This window comes from Pseudophryne corroboree, chromosome 6 (genome assembly GCF_028390025.1).
Source record: "Pseudophryne corroboree isolate aPseCor3 chromosome 6, aPseCor3.hap2, whole genome shotgun sequence".
Lineage (NCBI taxonomy): Eukaryota > Metazoa > Chordata > Amphibia > Anura > Myobatrachidae > Pseudophryne > Pseudophryne corroboree.
In genome coordinates this window covers 84,945,469-84,963,397 of record NC_086449.1, presented here as the reverse complement: position 1 = coordinate 84,963,397, position 17,929 = coordinate 84,945,469, and the positions used below count along the sequence as shown (strand labels likewise).

General features: G+C 47.7%; 1 protein-coding gene across 4 annotated transcripts in view; it reads left to right on the top strand.

Moving 5' to 3' along the window:
- Positions 1-16,730, top strand: part of SLC44A2 (solute carrier family 44 member 2 (CTL2 blood group)) — a 144,980-nt gene extending 128,250 nt beyond the window's left edge. For 3 of the 4 annotated variants that reach the window (XM_063931401.1, XM_063931402.1, XM_063931399.1), the window contains exons 8-22: positions 206-332; positions 426-509; positions 597-709; positions 818-949; positions 1,109-1,208; positions 3,022-3,114; positions 5,438-5,522; positions 8,357-8,619; positions 9,592-9,686; positions 10,112-10,215; positions 11,642-11,715; positions 12,268-12,338; positions 13,001-13,089; positions 14,687-14,771; positions 15,541-16,243. In XM_063931401.1, coding sequence (XP_063787471.1) covers positions 206-332; positions 426-509; positions 597-709; positions 818-949; positions 1,109-1,208; positions 3,022-3,114; positions 5,438-5,522; positions 8,357-8,619; positions 9,592-9,686; positions 10,112-10,215; positions 11,642-11,715; positions 12,268-12,338; positions 13,001-13,089; positions 14,687-14,771; positions 15,541-15,662 — 1,637 coding nt within the window. In that variant the 3' untranslated portion in view covers positions 15,663-16,243. Of the gene's footprint in view, positions 1-205; positions 333-425; positions 510-596; positions 710-817; positions 950-1,108; positions 1,209-3,021; positions 3,115-5,437; positions 5,523-8,356; positions 8,620-9,591; positions 9,687-10,111; positions 10,216-11,641; positions 11,716-12,267; positions 12,339-13,000; positions 13,090-14,686; positions 14,772-15,540 lie in introns of all 4 variants that reach the window. The other variant, XM_063931400.1, reaches the window with a different exon arrangement.
- Positions 16,731-17,929: the final 1,199 nt, after the last annotated feature.

Below are 17,929 nucleotides of genomic sequence, written 5' to 3'. Positions count from 1 at the left end.
AGGGACAGACCCAATGTTGATTCATAGTTCCCTCCTGTCTGTATCACCCTGTGGTGGGAGGGACAGACTCCATGTCACATAGCACCCTACTGAGCATGTCACCCTGTGGTGGGAGGTACAGACCCCATGTTGCATAGCTCCCTCCTATCTGTGTTGCTTGATGGACAGCATCAGACAAATGTTTTTCACTTGTTGGATTTTTCAGTCACCAGAAGGTGTTTCCCAGCCCTTAATGTAAACAAAGGGGTGGTCATGGTTGGGAATTCAACAACGTTCGATGATGGAAGAGATCAAAAACAACGTAATGTGTCTGACCTGTTGGAAGGAGCCAAGTGAGTACACAGGGTTACCACTCTCATATCTCAGAGACTATGTGCCTGTTACTGCCAGTATACTACAAATGAATGGATGATTTTTACACACAGAAAGGCCAATGTGGTGCTGGAGGCCCGGCAGGTGGCTATGAAGATATTTGAGGACTACACCGTTTCGTGGTACTGGATAATCCTGTAAGACCATTCGTCTTCCTCTGCCTTAGGAAGACCGGTTCCTGTTGCCTATGTACATAATCTGATGTTGGTTGTTATCCCTCACAGAGGTCTTGTCATCGCCATGGTAATCAGCTTGATATTTGTGGTATTACTGAGGTTCCTGGCTGGAATTATGGTCTGGGTGATGATCGTTTTGTTGATTGCCGTCATGGGTTATGGTGAGTACCCCACATGAGATACCACCGGCTTGCATCTCCCTATTTAAGTTGGCCTTCATTTTCATATACTGCAAGCTAAATGTGTCCTCTCACTTCTGCCCCCTGCAGGAATCTTCCACTGCTACATGGAATATGCTCGATTGAAGGGTACAGCCGGGTCTGATGTCAAATTGACGGACATTGGGTTTCAGACAGATGTTCGGGTCTATTTACACCTACGGCAGACTTGGCTGGCATTTAGTGAGTCCTATCCCCTCATTTTGTTTTTGGCGGCGGGGGGTGGTTACGGGTGAGGTTTTGCTATTTGGCACACTGGCCAGCTGGATTGGGCATACTGATGCTAGATGTGATTGCGCTAGGCTGGTTCTGCAATGTCTCACTGTTCTGTTTCTCTTGCAGTGATTATTCTGTGCATTATGGAAGTGGTTGTCATCTTGCTGCTGATATTCCTCCGGAAGAGGATCCTAATTGCCATTGCACTTATCAAAGAATCTAGCAGGTGAGGAGGCAGCAATACTGTGTGTGTGTGTGTGTGTGTGTGTGTGTGTGTGTGTGTGTGTGTGTGTGTGTGTGTGTGATAGATATAGAGTGAGCATTGTATCTGGGGGATGATGCTGTGGTACAGCTTGTTAGGGGTGCATGTTTAAGCTCGGTTGTATGATTTCTTGGAGGAGAGAAGGGGGTCTTGTGTCTTGCAGGTGGCAGATACAGATGCAGGCAGTCGTTGTGTGTGTGATGGACCAGCTGGTGAGGCATGGGCAGTCGGGGTGTGTGAGAATGGACCAGCTGGTGAGGCATGGGCAGTCTGGGTGTGTGAGAATGGACCAGCTGGTGAGGCACGGGCAGTCGGGGGGGGGAGGGGGGGTGAGAATGGACCAGCTGGTGAGACACGGGCAGTCGTCGTGTGTGAAAATGGACCAGCTGGTGAGGCCTTGGCAGTCTGGGTGTGTGAAAATAGACCAGCTGGTGTGGCATGGGCAGTCGGGGGGTGTGAGAATGGACCAGCTGATGAGGCATGGCCAGTCTGGGGGTGTGAAAATGGACCAGCTGGTGAGGCATGGGTAGTCGGGGTGTGTGAGGCATGAGCAGATATGGAGTGTGAGAATGTCATGCCCTGCTGCTGAGGCACGGGAAGTTAGGTTGTGTGAGAATGTTAGCACCAGCTGGTGAAGCATGGGCATGCAAGTTGTGTGAGAATAGACCAGCTGGTGAGGCACAGGCAGTTTTGGTGTGTGAGAAAGTCATGCCCAGCATCTGAGGCACAGGCAGTCAGGTTGTGTGAGAATGTTAGCGCTGGCTGGTGAGGTACGGGCAGTCCTGGTATGTGAGAATGTCCTGCCCAATTGGTGAGGCACAGGCAGTCAGGGTGTGTGAGAATGTTGGCGTCAGTTGGTGAGGCACAGGCAGACAAGGTGTGTGAGAATGTTGGCGTCAGTTGGTGAGGCACAGGCAGTCAGGGTGTGTGAGAATGTTGGCGTCAGTTGGTGAGGCACAGGCAGACAAGGTGTGTGAGAATGTTGGCGTCAGTTGGTGAGGCACAGGCAGTCAGGGTGTGTGAGAATGTTGGCGTCAGTTGGTGAGGCACAGGCAGACAAGGTGTGTGAGAATGTTAGCGTCAGTTGGTGAGGCACAGGCAGTCAGGGTGTGTGAGAATGTTGGCGTCAGTTGGTGAGGCACAGGCAGTCAGGGTGTGTGAGAATGTTGGCGTCAGTTGGTGAGGCACAGGCAGTCAGGGTGTGTGAGAATGTTGGCGTCAGTTGGTGAGGCAAAGGCAGTCAGGGTGTGTGAGAATGTTAGCGTCAGTTGGTGAGGCACAGGCAGTCAGGGTGTGTGAGAATGTTGGCGTCAGTTGGTGAGGCAAAGGCAGTCAGGGTGTGTGAGAATGTTAGCGTCAGTTGGTGAGGCACAGGCAGACAAGGTGTGTGAGAATGTTGGCGTCAGTTGGTGAGGCACAGGCAGTCAGGGTGTGTGAGAATGTTGGCGTCAGTTGGTGAGGCACAGGCAGACAAGGTGTGTGAGAATGTTGGCGTCAGTTGGTGAGGCACAGGCAGTCAGGGTGTGTGAGAATGTTGGCGTCAGTTGGTGAGGCACAGGCAGACAAGGTGTGTGAGAATGTTAGCGTCAGTTGGTGAGGCACAGGCAGTCAGGGTGTGTGAGAATGTTGGCGTCAGTTGGTGAGGCAAAGGCAGTCAGGGTGTGTGAGTGTGTTAGCACCAGCTGGTGAGGTATGGGCAGATAGGGTGTGTGAGAACGTTATGCCCCATTAGTGAGGAGCTTGTGGGTAATGTGTTTCTTCTCTCTCTCTCTCTCAGGGCGGTCGGACATGTTATGTGTTCCTTGGTTTTCCCTCTCTTTACCTTCACACTGATTTGTCTCTGCATCGCCTACTGGGCCATCACCGCAGTGTATCCTTTGTTGTCCTGCATCCCGGCCTCAGTGTCTTACATATTCTGCCGCTGATAAGCAATTTAAGCGGGTAAGCGCGTCTCAAAGCTTTTAAAAGGTGATCCTAAAACCTTTTTATAGAAACCATCATCATCCTGCCTCTTAATTGGGAATAGCTGCATCTTCAGACATGGCTTGTTGAAAGGGTAGAGTAGTCCCTTTTGATGATAGAGAGCTGCAGACAGACTAGAAATAAAACATTGAGCTTGTTTTTATTAAGTTGGCGCCAGGAGGTACTTTTGGTACAGTTTTGTTTCTTACATATTCACCATAAGAAGAGTTTTTCTGTGATCTCCAGGATTCTTTCTCTCCTGATACGCTCGGTTTTTCCCCATGAACGTGTTTTTGCTGTGTGTGAACAGACACGATCCAGGTTAAAGTCTGTGTTTTTAGACCCGGGTTGGAAGAAAACTGTCTGATTGGCTGTTCAGCTAGTAGTTATAACATGACCCAGCTAAGTTTAAACTATTACACAGAGCTCAGAGCCGGATTATGGGAGAGGCGACATGGGCAGCCGTCCCGGGGCCCCCACAGACCCCTGCTTTTTAAATTGAAACCGTCTCCCGCGGCCGCGTGGAGCTCCGGATACAGCACACGCTGGTAGCGGCCGCTGAGGAGCTCTGTATTCAGCACACGCCTGCGGCTCAATCCGTGTCTCGTGGATTTCCCTTCACTATCCCGCAAGACACTGACAGAGTCGCCGGCGTGTGCTGCTGTCACCATCCAGAGTGTGTGTGTGTGTGTGGAGGGGGGTTAGTAGGTAATCTGTAGCAGCAATTGATGTATGTGTGTGCGTATAAACACTGGTGGGGAGCATTGCGTTTACACACGGTGGGGGGGGGGGTCTCCCACCAGCAATTTTAGTAGTAGTGAAGGGGGGGGGGGGGGGGGGGGGTCTCACAGCAGTTTTAACAGTGGGGGGGGCCCCCACACGTTTGCTACCCGGGACCCCCACCTGCCTTAATCCGGCCCTGCTATGCTGTATACTTACAGGAAGTTCACACATGATAAGGGCAGATCTGACACTGAGGAATGGTAATACTGGATGATAGCTGGGTGTGGGAGGGGGAGTGTGAGTGGGAGCAACTTAGTAAGAAAAAAATAATAATAATAATACTTCCCTAGTAAGTAGCACAGCTTTGAAGCAAAATGTATTTAAATAAGAAATAAAGCCACAAATTTGGCACTAACCGATATCGAAGGCTGAATAATATACATGAAAGCATCCCCTTTAAATACACACAAAATTCCAGGGCAGACCCAGGTTCAGTGTGAATGCATCTGACCTGGGAATTTCCGGAGTTTTGGTGTAGTGTGAATGGGGGGCTCGGACTGAGACGCAGGAAATTTCTGGGTTGATAGACCTGGGTCGTACCCGTGTATTTCCCAGGTCTTATGTCTGAAAGGGGTATTAGAGGGGTATGGGGTCCCACCAGGAGGCACTTAGAGGTCTATTCATGAAGCAGTGAAACGTGTGGCAACCAATCGGCAGTGAAGTAACATTTGTAATTTGTATACTATACAATTGTACGGAGCAGCTGATTGGTTGCCATGGGCAACTTCTCCGTAGGCTCCCTTCCCCACTCTTTTTACTGCTTCATGAATAGACCCCTTAGTCCTGAATGCTCAGCTTGGTCGGCATGTGACACACATGTAACAGCTCACAGGCCTTCTAGGGAAAGAGGTTAGATGTGACCTAACGCTTCAGAAAGATTGAGCATACAAACTTTTATGTTGCTGTGCATTACCGCAGCATGCACACATGCACAGTCCCAGATTGAACAGGGACCACAGTTGGAAGTATGTATCACTTATTACTGTCCAAATATACATATTTGGGGCTTGATTCAGAGATGGATGCAGGAGGTGTTCTGAGTAAATAGACGCCTCCTGCTGGCTTGTGTGATCCGCTCTGCGTCCGAACATGCAGTTTGGGATCACTTACGTAAACATCGGCCATCTGACTAACCCACAGGTTATGTAGGATGGCCGGGATATTTGCACTGATGGGGCCAGAACACTGCCCAACTCCGTCCACCCCCGCCGCCAAACGGTGACAGCCTGTCAATCAGCCTGCGACTCAGGGGACACTGGTTCCAACCAGGAAGGACCTGTTCTGCATAGGCACAAAACTGGTCCAGCACAGGCGCTGCATTTTTAAAAGACCCAAACCTAGAAAGCCACCATGCAATAATGATGAGAAGCAGAAAATGTGTTTCTTGGACACTTATAAGCTGTAAGTATTAAGTAAACGTGGAATTATCCTTTAACTCCTCCGCACAGCTTCCTCTCCACCTCCAGTGAGGCAGTCTATAAGATTTTTAATGAAACGCAATGTGATTTTGCTGGCAAAACCTGTAACCCCGAGGTAAGTGCCCAAGCGTCAACGCTCCAGATGCTTTTGTGAGTGTATTTACTTATTGTGTATTATTGCCCTTGTGGTGCTGTTAGTGTATGACAGTGGTGTCCATCATCTGATTATTGAAGAAAGAGTCGCCTTTCATCCCTTGCAGTGTGTACAGGTTTCTAGTGTTATTAACAAAAGTAAAGGGAACATGTGCTGTTAGTCTGACGGGGCATGTGTCCTATAAGTGGGCCACCCATTATTTTATGCCATATATAAGACCTTCTGTCTCAGGATCCTATGATTTTATGAGGGTGAGCAATATCATGTGCTTACCCTCATGTGCTCCTATATCCCTATAGACCAGGGGTACTCAACATGTGGCCCTTAGGCTGCTGGGGAACTACACATACTATCATGCCCTGCCACGGTTTTAGCATGCCCAAATAATGAAACTATTAGGCAGTGCTGCCATGGTAGGAGGGGTGCATCGAGAATACCCCTGCTATAGAGTGCAGGCTTGGCAGTCTGGATGTCTCTAATGCTTGGCCTAAAGTCCTATGGAGTTTCCTGACCTATAATAGTATTTTACTAATGCTATTGGGACATAATTGCAGATTACGCGTTGCAAACTTGTATGGAGGCCTAATAAGGACCCGGGAGCATCATTCACCTGTCTCCTGCTCTCTGACTTAGCCTGATTTCCCACTGACCTCCTTTCACCCCACTATAGCGGGATCTGCCTCCTGTAATTCTCCCATCTAGAAGCCCTTCTCATTCAGCAAGCCGTAATACAACCGTACACTGTTATCTGCTCCAAATAGGGCTGCTCGTGCCAGACGACGTTGCCCAAGCCTCAGCAAGCTTTAACATTGGCACACTTATCTTACAAAAAGGCTCCCATGCTGCTTTACATGACTCTCGTCCCAATCTGGTTATTGGCAAATGTGCAATAGGAACTGTACACGTGTAGAAGCTGCTAACCTCCTCCTTGCAGCCAAATGGAAAGGTGAATTTTACTTCCTCCTTCTCCTGAATATAGAAGTCTGTATAATGCTATTCAGCAACCCCACTCATGCAAATTCCCATTCCATCGGTATCTGCTATACTGCCCTCTACTGGCATTAGTCCAACTGATCATTCATGATAAAACCATTTTCTCTGTTCCAGTACAACCAACAAGCGTTCCTCAGCCCTTTGTTATGTCTGTCACCTCTGTAGGTAAACTGGTAGCTACATATGGCTTCATTTACCCCACTATCTCTTTTTATTCATAGATGAAACCTAAACGGTTCCTGACCTTACACCCTCTGTACCAGCTGAAAGACTACTTGATATGGTCTCATTGATATCCCAGATGGAACCTCATTCCCAAGATCGCGATCTTGGTGCCACTTTAGCTTTATTCCTCCCATAAACTCCATGTCCTGCCGCTTCCACCTCCCATAACACTTTCCCAAATACATCCTTCTTTCACACAAGGTACCATCAGGTTCCTGATTTATACCCGCAGTTGTGCTATAAATATGCTGAGCCTGGCTACAAGACACTCTGTAACTGTCCCACCACTATTCCCAACCTCACCCATAGATCAAGCATCTAAGCATGGATCTTTTCCTATGTACCCCCTTTAATTCAGACTGGATTGCTGCAGCGGCAGTGATTGCAGTCTGAAACCCTTTGCGGAGTCGGGCGCACTGTGCGTGCGCACCGCGGGAGCCCAGTGAGATGCTAAAAGCATCTCGGGGCTGCGATCGCCTCTGTTTGATTGACGGGCAGAGGCGGTCGCGGGGCAGATGGGGGCGTGCCAATGGCGTTAGGATGCCATTGGTGTGGCGTACCATTGTAGGGGCGGGGCACGGCAGCTGCGTGATGTCACATGCAGCCGCTGCGACCCGGGACGTGGCGGGCAGCCGCCTGCCAGCACAGCTAGGCTACACAGGCAGGGAGCTACTCGGCGGATGTAAAAGCATTGCCGCAGTGCGATGCTTTTGCTCCTGTGCTGGGGCAGGGGCAGGGCCTGACATGCGGGGCGGACTAGCGCTGTGCTGGGCATCCCCCCACATGTCAGAGAAACTGATCGTAGATGTGCTAAATTTAGCACATCTACGATCAGATCTGAATTACGCCCTTTGTACGTTTCCTCTCCATGGAGTATTTTGGAGTGTTGATACCCACATGTTTCCTGCAGGGTATTATTGCAGGTCTTACAGAGAACATATAACGTAAGTACAGTGAATGCATTTTGTTTTTGGAATTCATTGGATTCCAAAAATGTTTCTGTTTAACTCCTTTTTGCTTTGGTATAACCCACAAAATGGCTGCCTCCACTGTGCCAGAGATGGGGCAATTCGATGGTAAGGCTTGCCGAAGCTGAAATGCCAGAGCAGTGTTTCCCAACTCTAGTCTTCAGGGCACCCTGACAGTGCATGTTTTCCATACTCTGTGCCGGAGCACAGGTGTATTTATTACAGACTGGCACACAGGTGATGCTAATTATTTCCCATGTGATTCTGTGAGGAGACCTGGAAAACCTGCACTGTTAAGGTTCCTTGAATACAGTAGGAGGGAAACACTGAGCCCCCGCAATCAGTGCAGTGGTTCCGAAACTCTTTTCTCAAGGAACAGTCCAGGTTTTTGGGATATACATGACTGAGTACAGAAGGTTAAATCAAAATTAATGTGCTCAAGTATGGAGGATATCTTTAAAATCTGGACTGTTTGGGCACCTTGAGTTTAGGAACCACTGAATCAGTAAAATATTCTACAGAATGGATGGATTATAAACGGGGGTAATAGTCCTGAAATAAGTTTTTGTATTGATTATTCTATTTGTTGTATATTCTGTTTCCTCTCAGACGTTCAACACCACCAACATTACCCGCTCATGTCCAGATGCCAGCTGCCAGTTTGCTTTCTACGGTGGCGAGACCTATTACCATAAGTACCTGATCATCTTCCAGGTCTACAATGCGTTCATGTTTCTCTGGCTAGCAAACTTCGTCATTGCGCTGGGTCAGGTGACTCTGGCCGGGGCTTTTGCCTCCTATTACTGGGCCTACAAGAAACCAGACGACATGCCGGCCTTTCCCATCTTCTCTTCCCTGGGCCGTGCTCTCAGGTGAGGAGTTGGTGTTAGACAATAGGAGGGGAGGTTGCACACATTGCTCTGCATTGGCTGGGAAAATCCACTCTTCAGTTCCATGTTCTGTTTCTTAGTAGTGTTTCCTTCTATATGATTCCGATGCCTTTGTGTTGGTTTCTGACAGCAGCACAATACAGTGAAGCCATAGAGGGTAATTCAGACCTGATCACTAGGGTGCGTTTTTTTGCATCCCTGCGATCCGGTAGTCGCTGCCTACAGGGGGAGGGGGAAATCGCTTTGCAGGGGTGCGATCGCATGTGCAGGAGAGCTGCACAAACAGAAGTTTGTGCAGTCTCTGCACGGCCCAGGGCTTGCTCATCCGCTGCGATGAGTGGGGGCCGGAGCTGACGTCACAAATACACCCAGAAAACGCAGGGTCCCTCCTGTGTTTTTCCGGACACTCCCTGAAAACGGTCAGTTGCCACCCACAAACGTCCTCTTCCTGTCAATCTTGTGATCACCGGTGCGATCGGATTTTTCGCACCATCCCGTCACTTCCCAGCGCTCCCCGTCGCGCCTGCGCATTGCGGTGCATACGCATGCAGTTCAGACCTGATCGCGAAAACGCACAGCAGCGATCAGGTCTGAATTAGTCCCTCAGTTAGGTAGTCTCTTCCTTTTCCACCCCGGATGGGCCACAGCTTGTAAAGTTTCCATCCCACGAAGTTTGTCTCCTACATTAACAACATAGTGAATCATTTTCTTAACTGCATTACATGTAACATGAAGAAATACTAGAGCAGACCTGGGCAATCTGTGGTTCTCCAGCTGTTGTGGAACTAAAAGTCCCAGCATGCCCTGTCCCAGATTTGCAATTAAGGAGTGCTAAAACTGTGGCAGGTCATGCTGGGATATGTAGTTCCACGACAGCTGGAGAGCCACAGGTTGGCCAGGTCTGTCCATTGAACATCACTTTTAACATTAATTCCTCTTGGCTGCTTCCTTCAGATATCACACAGGGTCTCTGGCGTTCGGGTCCCTTATCCTAGCGATTGTACAGCTGATTCGGATCATGCTGGAATACCTGGACCACAAACTGAAAGGTAAGGCCAGGACATGGTTGTGGCTTCTGGGTTCCTACTATTGGCTTATAGGACCAGGAACACGTCTGTCCCTCTCTGCCATGAATGTTCGTGTATAACAGTCTGTATAAAGTGAAGATATTGATCCTTCGGTCATGGTGTATGATAACTCTTCTATGGCACACATCATGGAGAACATGTATGTTGTAGAGGTAATTGAAGATGATGTGGTGTAACCAGTAGCAACTACACAGATGTTTCCTTCTCACTGTGTAATGCATGCTGTTTCCTGGCTGTGATGGGCACCGCCATGCTCTCTGCACAGCCACCTGTAGCACAGATACCATGAATGTCCCCGGACCCAGTGGGGCTATATAGTGGCGGCTGGTGGACAGCACTTTCAAGTGGGCACCTGACCAATAATTCTGCTATCTTCTACCTCCCAGGGGCGGATAATAAGTGTGCTCACTTCCTCCTGTGCTGCCTGAAGTGCTGCTTCTGGTGTCTCGAGAAGTTCATCAAGTTCCTCAACCGCAATGCTTACATCATGGTAAGAGAGCAGCCCTGTGGGGGCTTAGTGTAAAATTGGAGGCTGCGGGTCCTTTAAAACCATGGGCTTTTTCAATTATGGGTGATGTACAGCCAATACCGGCGATGTGCCGTTGGAACAATAACAATGGCACCCTGTATCTCCCAGATTTCATCCCTAATTTATGTATTTTAGTTCTCAGCCCTTTAGATGTGTGTATTAAAATGTGCTATTTAGGGTCTGCCATATGTAACATGGCTGCATCACTGACATCTTGCATATTTGCACCAACCTACATATACCTTAATGTTGCATAAAATACCAGTACTGATATGACGCTAGCACTCTGATGGCTTCTGGAGACGATGGCTGACCTTTCTTCTAACCTTTATGTCTGGCCCTTGTCCCTCTCTGCATTTTCTACTGACGTGTATACAATAGATGAGTGCTTCTCAGATCCAGTCCTCGGGTCATGCTAGCAGTGCATGTTTTCCTCATCTCCTTGCTGGAGCACAGGTGTATTCATAAGTCACTGACACATATTGTAAGTTAAAAATGCAGAATGGTGTAACCTGGGCGCCCTCTTTCACCGACTATCGTACATATACCAAAGCAATGGTAAGTATAAACACCGGTATTTTAACTGGGTAGATAGTAATTTCAACCTTCTAATAATGGTGTCAATATGGCAAATGTTTAAAATCAAATAAAAGATTTAATATAATAACAAATGCAAAAAGACACTTAAAAAATGTGACAAAACAAATTTAAGACAAAAAGCGTAGCAAAGGAGCCGCAGGTGATATAATGTGGCAGGATGGTCCAGACTTCACCCTGCTCTGGTTCCTAAGCTTACCAAAGACCGCAACAGTCCTGGTCCAAATATGCTGATGTCCAGTAACCAACGCGTTTCGAGATATGCAATCTCTTCCTCAGGGCTTGATGCATAAAGCCCTGAGGAAGAGCTTGCAGGACTGTTGCTGACTGAAATTACTTTCTACGCAGTTAAAATACCTGTGTTTATACTTACCATTGCTTTGGTATATGTATGATAGCCGCTGAAAGAGGGCACCCAGGTTACACCATTCTGCATTTTTGACTTGCGTTTGTTTTGGGGAAAGAAGGAGAACCCCTAGGTAAACCCAAGGCAGCCCACTTCCTTTTTTGCGCCCAACCAGTCCCTCCACCCTTTTTCAAACTTTCAGAGACGTATTGAAAGTTGTACAGGTGGTTCTGATTATTTTCCTTGTGATTCTGTGAATGTGTGTTCCGAGGACTGGATTTGAAAAGCCCTGGTATAGGTGACGGGTGCCTTTTAAGGGTAGGAATGAAGAGTATTCTCATAATTTGAGCACTGCTGCTTGGCGTGGTGACCATAGAAAGGAGTTACACGTGTGACAGAGGAGACCTGCCATCTCCAAAGACTAACTGGTCCTTCCTGTTACAGATTGCTATATACGGCACCAATTTCTGCACATCGGCTCGTAATGCCTTTTTCCTGCTCATGAGAAACATTGTTCGGTGAGTACAAGTTCCTATTGCAGAGGTCCTCAAGGCACCCAAATTTTACAGGTTTTAAGGTTAACCGTTCTTGGGCATAGGTATTCTAATTAGCCCACAAGACCAATGTAGCAATAAGTCATTTGCTATCTAGGTTACAAATCTTTCACAGTCTAATGTCTGTCCTTCATGTGGCTCATTTAAGGGGGCTACTCACGGAGCGATATTCTAAGCAATCTGTCAGCATGATCGCTCTATGTGTAGCCCCCTCAGCGATAGCGCTGGTGCTAGATTGGCCTGCATGCAGGCCAATCTAGCGGGTCGCTCACTTCACCCGCTGGGTGAAGTTAGCGGCCCCCCCGTCTCCCCCCACACGCTCAGCACAGATCGTGCTGTGCTGAGCGGCGGGAGAGATGTGTGCTGAGCCACACATCTCTCCCAAATCGGCCCGTCTATATGGGCCTTTACACTGATAAATGCTAGATTCTTCTCTATCGCTGCCCCCTGGTGGTATCTGTCATTATTACACTTCATCATCCTCCCTGTGTAACAGTGATCTCCTTCTCTCTGCAGCGTTGCCGTCCTCGATAAAGTCACCGACTTCTTGCTCTTCCTAGGGAAATTGCTGGTGGTGGGCTGCGTGGGTAAGTATAGGATTGCTATCTGCCACGTGCATGTTTGCGCATTTTTCCCTGCAATGTATACTGTGCAATCTCCCTGGTAATATCACGCTTGTCGGATAATCCAGATATTATTAATTGACTCTTTCCTTCTGCCCCTCACCTGCTATGGTCTCCCTAAAGCCAGGGCATTACACGGGAAGGACATTTTCTGCAGCGGAACGTGTACTTTACTCTGAGGGTTCCCTTCTATTATAGCGATTCCGCCAACGAATCAAATCCTTGGTATCATTGCAGCAGCAATAACATGCCCTCTACTATTTATACCGTCCATAAATTCTGGATCGCATTACATTCACAACTTTATTCAACAACTCATAATGACGCCAGAATATCGTTGGAAGCCACGTTACCCAGAGACGGCCCACATAGACGAGGGAGAGAACATATAAACTCCACACCGATGGGCAACTGTTGTTCGACTCAAACCCATGACTCCAATGCTGCCATTCTTTAATGTTAGCTGCTGCTGTGCCAGTGTCCTGGCCCTGATTTGTACACTCTGTTGTTGGCACTATGGGATAATAGATGGGGTGATTGCTCCAATCATGGGTCCCCTTACTCTCTAGCCACATTACTTGCTGCAGAATTTTGTTAAGGAATCTGAAACCGTTTGTCATCCGCAGGAATCCTTGCTTTCTTCTTCTTTACTCACCGCATCCGGATTGTGCAGGACACAGCCCCGACTCTGAATTATTACTGGGTACCTATCCTGGTGAGTTTCCCATAACAGAGGGGATAGCTGGAAAATAAGAGAAGTGTGAGCTGCAAGTAACGCAGGAGAACTAGTTATGTGTAAGAGCTGGTTCTCCTATTTACAGTTATGGGCTCCACTCCCGTCCTCGTTCACGAGTCATGTGACTTCTTTGTATTGAAGTCTTCGGAACAATACAGCCAATCTGTCTGCATATAGACAGCTGTTGCCTGATATATTATATCCAGTGTGAAACGTGCATTTTTGTCAGGGAATGATAGGTGCATTAAGATGACTCTTTTTATGGTTACTTCTGGGATCAGGCATGGGGAGTCTTAAATATGGAAAGGTTTAGTCTTTGGAGGTTCTGGTAACGTTTCCCTGTAATTTTCCCTTTAACGTCTGTAATAGATATTGGGCCAGTTCAGACATTGGCTTGTGTGGGGCAGGTTTTTTATTACTACTACTAGTCTCCGAAACACTCTGGCTGGCCCTGCCCCCTCTCGGCTATCCTCTTCCTTTGAGTTTGGTAATGACACAACTTAATGAGTGACTGTTATAAACAGTAGACAGAAAGGATCACAGCTGCTGACCGTGAGAGCACACTGAGAACAAGGATAGTGCAGGGTGAGTACTAAGGGGGCAATTCAGACCTGATCGCTAGGGTGCGTTTTTTGCATCCCTGCGATCAGGTGGTCGCCGCCTACAGGTGGAGGGTATGGTGTGTGTGCTTTTGCTGATATGCCCAGGACTTACTCAGCCGCTACAATGATCAGGGTCGGAGCTGACGTCCGCATCCCTCCCTCCAAACGTCGGGTTCCTCCTGTGTTTTCTCGGACACTTCTTGAAAAAACTGTCCGTTGCCACCCACAAACTGCCTCTTCCTGTCAATCTCCTTGCGATCGCCAGTGCGTTTGAAATTTTCGCACCATCCCGTCGCTGACCGGCGATCCCCGTTGCTGTGGCACATACGCATGCGCAGTTCAGATCTGTTCGCAGGCTGTGAGAAAACGCACAGCAGCGATCGGGTCTGAATTACCCCCAAAGAGTGAAGGGTCCTGCTGTGAGAGCATACAGGGGAGTCTGGGTACAACTGGGAGATGAACTAGAAAGAGATGAGGAGGGGAGGACAGAGGATATGAGGGAAAACTATGAGCTGCTGGGCTTTAATGAACATGTGTAGATTCAAGTTTGAATTCATGCGGATGGTAGACAATCTGATAGGATGGGGGAGTGAAGCCCAGAGGAGGGGAGAAGTCTTGGAAGTAGGAGTGGGTGGAGTTAATCGGTTCAGGGCGAGAGGGAGTGTGGCTTGAGATCTGTGATGGGGGAAGGTTTCAAAGTGATTGTGAGGAGCTTTGAACTGGATTCTGTAGGGGAAGTTAAGCCAGTAAAGGAGAGAAGTCGAAATCAGAGCGGTGAGTTAGGAATATGAGCAACAGCACTGAAGATAGATTTTAAAGAGTAGAACTTGGAGAGAGTAAGACAGGATAGTAAAAGGTTGCAGTAGTCCAGGCGGGATGTGACAAGGGCACGAGTAAGAGATTTTGTAGCTCTCAGTGTGAAGAATGCCATTATCCTTGTCTAGTTATGTAACGCGCCATTGCTTACCCTACAGACGGTGATCGTTGGCTCATACCTGATTGCACACGGCTTCTTCAGTGTGTACGGGATGTGTGTGGACACACTTTTCCTGTGTTTCTGTAAGTATTACCTGCCTGTGTACACTAAAACATGGGTCCACTGAGAGACCTAGTTCCAAAAGCTTGCAATCTAACCTTTTCTTTTTCTGCCTGTTATAAAGAAGGTTTCTACTTTGGGGCAGACCTCCATCTCTTTAGTTAGGGCTTTCCCATATTGTTTAACAGAAGTCTGGAGCACTCAGGGACTAAGGATTGTCTGCTAGGATAAGGGGTATGTATGTATTCAATGAGGCTCCTGATTTGATGATTTTAACCAGGTGCTGCCTTCAGGTCCTCATGTCATTCCAGGTAGTTGTGAAACTCCTATGTGGTCCCTTTAGCAATGCTGACGCCTCTTTCCTCTTTTTATATAGGTGGGCACTAATAAGAGGGAGGGGGAGGTGCTGTCCCAAAGTGGAGACCTTTTTAATGTCTTTATGGCCTATTAATATTGTTTTTATTTTTCCATTTTTCCACACTTCTATCTAATCCCCAAACTCCTGTCTAATCCTTCTCCTTTTTGTCTGTATTCTGTCTCTCTGCTTTGCCCTCCAACATGCTGTCTCTCCTCTCCGCCCTGCCCTCTGACCTTCTCTGTCTCTCTGCCTTTCTCTCTGACCCTTTCTGCCTGTACCTCTGACCCGCTCTATCTCTCTGCCTTGCCCCGCCCTCTGACCCTCCCTGCCCTGGCCTCTGGCCATTTTTACCTCTCTGCCTTGCCCCGCTCTGGTCTCTGACCCGCTCTGTCCCTTATTCTCTCTATCTTGCTGACGGCCTGACGCTAAACAAGGTGAAGATTTGGAGAGGAATGATGGCTCCTTGGAGCGGCCATATTACATGTCCCCGGAACTCAGCCACATTCTGCTCAAAAAAGACCAAGAGCTCTCCAAATCCGGCGAGAGCCAAAGCTGAAACTACAGCGGTTGCAGTAACCTTTCCTTCTTCTACTGAAACCTCTAACACCTCTTCTGTATCTCGTATCCCGAAATGAGACCAGTGTGTATTGAGACCAGGGCACATCAAGGTGCTCATAGGTCCATCAGTGTGTGACAGACCGTGGCCTTAACCGAGCTGGTTATTTATAGCCGGGGCCTGCTAGAGCCTTCAGGCAACTAAGGGTTAATCTCTCGCTCTCCATGTGCATACAGGACACCTCATGTATGTAACCTGCCAACACCCAGTGCCTTGTTTTAACTATTGCATGACCTGCTCTCATATTTAATATGCCCCTCTTTATGTTTCTTGAAGAACCTCTTCTCCCTTTACCACCCCCTCCCCGAGCCTCTCTCATGTGTCCCCTCATTCCCTTCTGCACAGTGGAAGATTTAGAACGGAACGACGGATCCACAGAGAAACCTTTTTACATGTCCACCAACCTACAGAAATTACTGAATAAAAAGAACAAAGACCAGACTGAGAAATGATTTCTCTTCATAGCACCACCTCTTACACCTGCAGGACAGTCCCTGAATTAAAGGTGGACGCTTTGTGTACTGGGCCTGTGCGTGTTCCCTTAACAATACATGTATGTGTGTACCAACAAAAATGCATAAAGTTTTCTATGTATGTACAATATATATAGTACACTGTAAGTCAAACCTATACATACGCCGTGGTATATATGTATGATGAGATACAGCCACATATGCCTTCATACATAAAAGTATCCGTTTTCCTGCCGCAATGCAGCGAGGCTACAGCCATCTTTTATACTAATCATCCTCGGTCAATGCTCAGTTCAAAGATCTATTTATACATAAGTTTAACTGGATTGTCTTTTTTTTTTTTTTTTTTTTGTTAATGTTTTTATATATAATTGCATGGAAAGTGAGTGTTTTTATGTGTGTATATATAAGCATAATACAGTCTGAAATGTTTACTGAGATACCAAATGTAATTGCGTCCCCCAGTTTGTATAAACTTGCGCTTTGGAACCGCAGCGGAAACCAAATTTAAACAATAAAGTTCAGTTTTTTTGTATAGGCGTCATTGAAACTGCTGCTAGCTGAAAGTAAGTTTTCTGCTGAGGTGCAGATAGTATCTGAGTTATGTTGGGGATCGTTCGCTTGAGGCCCGCATCATGTCTTCATAGGTCTTATTCATAAAGCTCTAAACCACTGAGGTGCTGAGGTAAATCCTCTGGTGGGACCAGGAGGCACGATTCGTGCAAGAGCACCCAGATTTCACCCGGAGCACACTGATTTGAAGTAGAGCAGCAGGCATTCGCCGAGGCTGATGGTAAGACTTTGGTAGAGTCAGGGCAACTGAGCAGCTAGTTTTGTGGAGGAGTCTAGAAAATGTTTCACAGAAATTAAAATTTACAGTATGTGGAGGGAGTATTTCCATGAGTGATCCTTACTGAGCTAAAACGGCCACTTCCACTCCATAAAGATCTGCTCTGAGCTGGAGGAGATCGAGTGTTGTCCTATAGTTTTCTTAGTGGGAAACCTTTATTTGTCTTCACTTACATGTCAGCGAGGAGGAGGTTAGGTTTTGAGGTAACATTTATGCTCGGAGCCTAGGGATAATCCACTGTTCTGCCATCTATGGTCGATGTTTTGTCTATGTGCATAAGCATCACTGGACTGTCACTCACCATCGGGGATTAGTCACCAATGTTTAGCATCGATGGTAGGGGGAAAACGCTTCCCATCATACAATTGATGGTTGCTAATTATCGAGTGCCCACCCTATCAGAGTCCATCTCCAGTTTAGCTGCCTCTCTGGACACACGGGTGCACTTCTAGTTTGTTGAGGTGTCTCCAGGTAATGGAAAATAATGTGCACAGAGATTATTTCCTGTGCACGTGTGCAAAGCCAAGGGACAATGGGGGGTCATTCCGAGTTGTTCGCTCGTTATTTTTTTCTCGCAACGGAGCGATTAGTCGCTAATGCGCATGCGCAATGTCTGCAGTGCGACTGCGCCAAGTAAATTTGCTATGCAGTTAGGTATTTTACTCACGGCATTACGAGGTTTTTTCTTCGTTCTGGTGATCGCAATGTGATTGACAGGAAGTGGGTGTTTCTGGGCGGAAACTGTCCGTTTTATGGGTGTGTGTGAAAAAACGCTACCGTTTCTGGGAAAAACGCGGGAGTGGCTGGAGAAACGGAGGAGTGTCTGGGCGAACGCTGGGTGTGTTTGTGACGTCAAACCAGGAACGACACTGACTGAACTGATC